The sequence below is a fragment of the Etheostoma spectabile genome, chromosome 4 (genome assembly GCF_008692095.1).
Source record: "Etheostoma spectabile isolate EspeVRDwgs_2016 chromosome 4, UIUC_Espe_1.0, whole genome shotgun sequence".
NCBI classification, from domain to species: domain Eukaryota; kingdom Metazoa; phylum Chordata; class Actinopteri; order Perciformes; family Percidae; genus Etheostoma; species Etheostoma spectabile.
In genome coordinates this window covers 5385136-5392224 of record NC_045736.1, presented here as the reverse complement: position 1 = coordinate 5392224, position 7089 = coordinate 5385136, and the positions used below count along the sequence as shown (strand labels likewise).

Genomic DNA, 7089 nt, shown 5'->3' with positions numbered 1-7089 from the left:
ATATGTAAATTAAAGGTGAGCACATTACAGCACACTGCAGCTTCTTCTGCCTCTTCCAACTGCAGCGATCATGCTTAAAAGTGGACCAAGTTGAAAGATTATTTTTCAATTAGACACAAAAAAAAAGGAAAATTAAAAAAAAAATCCCTTAATCTGCATGCATTTCCTATTTGTCAAATTTGAGTAATTGAGAGTAATTTTGACTGCACAAATAGGTTAATGGTCTTATTCTTACTAGTACCACTAGTACTACTACTACTACGACTACTACTACTACTACTACTACTACTACTACTATATTAGTTGTTTAAAAGAATGCCAGTATTCACAAGCTGTTTAGTTGCTATTTTATTCTGGAACAAAAATACATCCATACATACAAGTAGCAGTGACAAGTCGTTATAGTTCCACATTACTGTCAGGTGTTTCTGTAATCTTCCAGTCCAGTCCAGTGCAGACCCATGCATGAAGTGTTGGACACCATCCTGAAGAGACATGAACAGTAAACTCTTTTACTGTTTAGATTTTCCAAAAGTAAGTTGGGAAATGAAAACATATGAAACATGGAATAACAATTAAATAACTAAATCTTTCCTACAAATAGTTTTTACTTGTCATTTGAAGTACAAAATGTGCATATATGTAATTAAACTAAATAAAAACAATTACCTGTGAGTTTATCAGAAGTAAAATAAAGATTTCTTATTAGAAAAGAGCAATTACTTGATTATATTCCATTACATGAAAAATGGATTTCTTAAAAAAAATCCAAAGCTTTTTTAGAAATAATCGCACCACCACACAAGCTTTGTGTGGGCTTCCACCTTGTTTGCAAAAAACAACTAAATTTAATGTGTCTACACATCATGAAGTACCCGTTTGTAACAGACCCTTCAGACCATGGATAGTGAACAGTGATCACAGCATATTGGAACCCACCAACTCAAGCAATATTGTTGATAAATAATAATATAATTGGTATGTTGTAAATTATTTGGGGAAAATGCCATTATGCAGATTTCCTGCAAATCTGCATAATGTTGGTACCTTTAAAGATTGACCAGTAATTCTGCATGATTTCCCAAATAAACATAAATAAACAGTGGCAGTGACAGCCTAATTTTATCTGGCATGACAGCCTACTCAATTTTACAGACCTTATCATTTGATGGTTGCATTACTTGAACATGAAGTTAATGTGTAAATGCTTCTCAAAAGCCTTGGTTTTCTGCACCAAATGAAGCTCTGGTGGAGGCCAGTCTTTGCTGATTAACTCCAACTTTTTATTAAAAGTTCAACTTAACAGTGTGGAAAACAATGTCCTCCTCATACAGTATGGTCCTCAACAGCAGCAGCAAAGTTCCTTCTGGCCACAGTGGTGAAACTACAGGCTAGCTTTGTAGTTTACTGGAGATGCTGGCTTGTGATTTTTGCCCCTACAGTAGGCAGAACTTCTATTAAAGTTAATGACAACAAAGCCATGCCCATGTAGAGTAAAAATGTGATTGGTCAAAATGTCATTTGAAATGTGTCTTTCATTGACATCTATTGCTCTGCCCCCTGTAAATCTATAGCTCGACCACTAATCAGAGTTCTGAAGGCACACATATTTTCGCCCTAGCAACTGCAGAGGAAGCACAATTCTGCAAGGTCGACAGCTCATTTAACCCATCACATTCCACCACACACCTAATAGGCTGGTTTAACTGGTGGTTTAACAGTTTGGTAAGATTTTGGTTGTCAATGATTGAATTTTTTTTATATTTTTTGAATATCTTTGGCCCTCTCTGATTGCCTGTAGGGCCCTGCTCATTCCCGACTGGGGTTTGCACAAATGTCAACCTGATGTTGAGGACAGAGGACCTCCATTAGATTAGGATACATCACCTGCGAGCTAATATTGTCTGTCAAAAGATTTGTGCCACTCCATTAAGCATATAAAAGGGCCCATATTACGCTCATTTTCAGGTTCATAAAACACCATATTTCTGTTGTACCCCACATGGCTGCAGATCTTTTTTTCACCCTGTGTGTTCAGGTCTCTGTTTAAGCTACAGAGTGAGACATCTCACTTCTATGCTATCTTTTTTCAGGGCTGCCAACTTTTCCCAAAACCTTGGAGTGAGATTTGGGGGGGGCAATATTTTTCCGCGTACAAAGCAATTTCTTTGGGTCTTTATCCTTTAGGGTTTAAATTGGGATTTGTTATATGTGGGGGGATGGGGCTCTCCCTAGGGGGGTCTGGGGGTATGCCCCCCCAGGAAAAAAAATTGAAAAATAAACCATTAAATGGCACTTTCTGGAGAGTTTTTTTGCAAAAACTACTTTGGTCAGTACAAGGCAGGATTAGCTGGGAGACTTCTTCTAGACGAGGGGGACTTGTGGAATACCTGCAGAACAGGGACATGGAAGTAGTTCTTTTGGAGATTATGGTCAACTAGTGTGTGTTGTAGCAGTGTTTTGCCATTGAGAATGAGCTAGCATGCTACGTTTAGCCACCTTGTCTTGGCTAGTGACGTAGAAAGCCGTGGAGATTTTGAACAGCTCACCCGAAGACTGAAGGCAGAGGACATTCAGAAACCGGATCTCACTCAAAACAGCATGGATAGTTTGTGTGCGTGTGGAAGCACCAGAAACATCACACCCCAAATGACAGAAAAAGTGTTTTTTTCATAATGTGGGCACTTATTTCACAGGATAGGTACATCTTAGGTGACCAGGATTCACCCTTGGCAACATGGATGTCTATATAAAATTAAATTCCTCAGATAGTTCACAGAGCTAGTTCAGTAAAGACCAAAGTTGTCCGACTAACTTACATTGTTATGCCAACAGCCAGTTGACATAAAAAATATCAAGATAATAGATTAAGTTACAAATATTGTGCATAATACCTTGTGATTTTGTGACACTGTTATACAATTTAAACGGTTTTGGATATAGATGTTTTTTCCCCCTGGCTAATCCCCTCTATGTCAGTCTATCCAAAATCAATTGAATCCTAAACTGACCTTAATCTGCTGCCAAGTGACTGCCTATTGTAGTGCCTTTGGTTTTACCATTTAGGGCGTCTCGAGCAGTTTCCTCAAACCTGAAGCTTCTGCTGCCATCTCCTCTTCTGATCGCCACTTGGAGGGAATGTCCTCATCTTCTCGGTCATGCTTCTGCAACTGCAAAAACCAACAGTGTAACAGTGCAATGTCAGAACAAATTAGCTCCAGTTTTTTTGTTTACCGTTCAATTTTCTGATCATGGATCCTTGTGTGAAATGTCTTTGAAGCTAAAATGGCACACAGTAAAACCAACCCGGTTTTAAGGCAGTTGGTAAAATGGTCACATTATTTAATCTATTGATTTGTGTAGAGGTCACGTTAATGACGTTATTTTCATGTACAACTTTTAAAGTAATGTACTTCAATTGGAAGCATCTTTTGTGATTCGTGATCACAGAATGATTACGGTAGGGAGTAGTATTGAAAAGCCGAAAATCTGCGCAGGGAGAACAACACGGGACTTTCACCCTAGAGACCAGGGATCGTGTCCCGCATGTGTCAGTCCGTCCCGGATTGTGGCATTTCATTCCCCTTTGTTGAGCAGCCCAGTGTCATGGCAGTTTGTGATATTGATTGATTTCAATATCAATCGATCCAACACCAAAGATTCTTTTGTACTTTTAAATAATGTTTACAAAATTGTTTCAGTGGTTCATCAACTCGTTGGAATGAGAATAGTGGTAACAGTTCTGCTCCCATCCTGTAGGGGGAACGAAGAGAAAAGGTGTTTTGGTGCCTACTGTAAAGGTGCTGGTTGACAAGTAGCTAATGCTAATGTAATTCTTGGTGGGTAACATAAGATTACAACACTGTTCAACAAATCAGTTGTTTTTAAAATGATTGTTTTGACTATGGTTAACAACTCTGGGCTACCTAACCCAATCAATCTGTAGCGTTAACTGCATAGATAGACGACTAGTCTAATAGTAATTTAGCTAGCTTGCACACCACTGTCTTCTGCCTAAGACTGTTGGCGCTGCAAGGCTTCAGTCGGGATGAGAGACAGCCCGGGGGAAACATCCACAGTAAGCCCCCAGCCAGCTAGCAACCATTCACTATCATTACAGCCCTGGCCTGGGGGAACAGCCACAGTCAGCCCCCAGCCAGCTAGCAGCCATCCACTATCATTACAGCCCCGGCCGGGGACACATCCACAGTCAGCCCCCAGCCAGCTAGCAGCCATCCCGGTCAGCACTTAACTCCGGTGCTAAGGACTCTAATGGCAGTTTAATGAACCGTAGGGAAACAGACCCAGGAACTTGAGTCAGAACAACGGCCACCCGTAAGTTACACCTCCGTGAGCGTTAAAGGTGCCCCCCTTTCTCTTTTAGCCATTGTTACAGTAAGCTACATATACCAGTCAAAACAGTAACAAGGCACCAAAAGGACTAATACTAATAGTAACTCTGGGTGGTGGAAGGGGTTTGTCGCAATTCTGCCTTCTCACTCCATGACACAGGTTCGTGGAGTGTCGCGATTTTGGTTTTATTTTCCATATCGTTAAAGCCCTAGTAATGTAAAAGTAAAGTTAAAGAAAATATGTTGAAATATTATTATAGGCATTACTAATGCATTTCGTTTTACCTGTAATGAGACTAAATGTCTGCCATTAAAATGTCTATGAATGAATGATTACTAGAAATTAAATATTGGTTAAAAGTTACTTTAGTTAATTATCTCACAGTAGAAAATAGTTAGGAGTGCCAGGTTTGTAGTCTGTAATGTGTTGAAACATTACTGACATGCCCGTTTCTGTATTAACAGTTTTATGGGTCACTATCATCAGTTTTTCAGTTTATATGGCCTTAAAAACTACCTACAAGGTGTCTCACATTAAAGTGAAGGGCAAACTTCACATTATTCGACTGTGTAGAAATGCACTGTGAAATGCGGCTGAAGATGAGGATTCAGCAGTCCAAGTTAGCCCAATCAAGTGGTTATCTTTTAAAATGATGTAACTCACACAAAATTAAGTCATATATATATGTTATATTAATGGTAAATATGCTTTATGTTTGGGATTGAAATTCCGTTATATCCATCTTAAATAGATCAGTCTGGGCTCCATTTTTCAAAATTGGAGCATAACTTGTATGTGCTTATTAAAGGCCCACTATGCAAGATTTGTACATCTTTATAACAGAATCATCCTGATAGCAATGCGGAGTGGGCGGCGCTGGCAAAAAAAAACAATGGAAATTTGATTGATGACGCCTTGCAAAATCTTGCAAGAAGGGGGGGGGATCAGGCCGTGAGTGCAGAGACAACTCTGCATTCAACAGTAACGTTAAATATGAGTACTCCACAGTGACACTAGGGGTCGCTATATGACAAAAAACAGAAACTGCATGGTGTACATATAAGGCTAAATTTGTGACTAATCACAGTAGAATTTAAGTAAACTCAGTGGTTTTGCCCACAGCAGTGTTGAACAGTGTAAACTGTTGCTAATTTAGATATTTTAGAAACTGAAAGAAACTACTACTACTGATATTATACTTATTGGAATGTCGGAAGGTTGGTGGTTTGATCCCTGGCCCTGCAGTCCAATGTCGAAGTGTCCTCGGGCAACACACTGAACCCCGAGTTGCCCCCTGATGCTGCGCCAAATGTGTGTGAGTGTTTATCTGATGAGCAGGTGGCACCATACGGCAGCCTCGTCCACAGTGTATGAATGTGTGGGAATGGTGAATGGTTCCTGTACTATGTAAAAACGCTTTGAGTAGTCGTTAAGACTAGAAAAGTGTAATATAACAACAGTTCATTTACATTTACTACTAATACTGTTGTTGGTCTATGTTTCACCAGACCTTCCTCCGCAGCGCTGAGGAGGGGGGTCTGGCTAGTCTACACTGACTGCACAGCATTACAGCATTCTGGGATGGGAGAAAAACGTGCTCTGGTTTATTGGCATGTCTTTAAACCAGTCACAATTGCCTTGGGTGTCGGACATAGCCCTGGTGCCGCTGCAGAATAGCCTCGGGAATGAACGTCTTTTGGTGGAACATGAAAATACGTACGTACGTTCAAAGGTTGTTTAAGTGCTTCAACCAAATTCTCAGATTGGACAGATCATTCTACCTAGCAGCCTCGATTTACCTTGCAGAGATCTGGAGAGTAGTTAATCATAGTCCTCAGAAATCGATCAGAGTTTAGAATGTCAACACAAAGAAAGCGTAAGGTAATGGACATCTAGCCAAAAAAAAGGACATACAACTTTCCAGTGGCAATGGAGCAATCCCACAAGAGGAAGGTCATCATTTCGTATATCCTTTTTTTTACTGTGTTTGGTTATTGGTTAAACTCTCATAAATACTTTCTAAGTAAAACTCTCATGCAAAAGCTGGTAACACAAAGTGGATTAAACAAGTCTTTATGCATTCTTAAGTTTATATGAACTCATTTACATAACTATTATTAAGGTGATGTATATCTCAGTGGTAGTGTTCTGCAAATAATGATATCTGACTTGAGTTACTGTGTACATGTTTGCTGCGACTCTATCACACAGCCAAGTCCATAGCTTAACAATTGTTCTTCATTTTGAAATCAGATATGAGGCTCATATGGTCCAAAGTTATTTTACAATGCCAATTATTCCCAAAAAAGGAAATTAAAGAAAAACATTTGAAAAAAAACTCATTCAAATAAGATGTTAATTTTTAATTTCATCCAAAATGGTTTTCTTTAAAAATGCTCTGAGCTTTCTGCTCTAAAATCGCCTCCCTTATAGGCAAAATATTGGAAGATGTAGCTGTGAGCTCATGAAACATTTTATTTACATCGTAATATTTTGAGGATTGAAGATTAACATACCTTTCAGTTTGAAACAATGCCTTTTAAGTAACTCATCCAAATAATTTTGTTTAGCTTTGACCCTAATGTGACTCTACCCAACAAATCAACTATACATAGCTTTAACCCATCAAGCCATTCAAACCAGGCCCCATGCTGTTGCTCTGCACATGGGGAGATGCCAATGTAAATGTGCTATATTTATATAGCGCTTTTCTAGTCTTAACGACTACTCAAAGTG

At 39.2% G+C, this 7089-nt stretch overlaps 1 protein-coding gene across 1 annotated transcript in view; it reads right to left on the bottom strand.

Annotated features, from left to right (window-relative positions):
* Window positions 1–356: 356 nt before the first annotated feature.
* fhit (fragile histidine triad diadenosine triphosphatase) overlaps window positions 357–7089 on the bottom strand; it is a gene marked incomplete in the record, with an annotated part of 456026 nt that continues 449293 nt past the window's right edge. Inside the window, 2 exon segments of the mRNA XM_032512982.1 lie at window positions 357–485; window positions 3060–3170. Coding sequence (XP_032368873.1) covers window positions 3063–3170 — 108 coding nt within the window.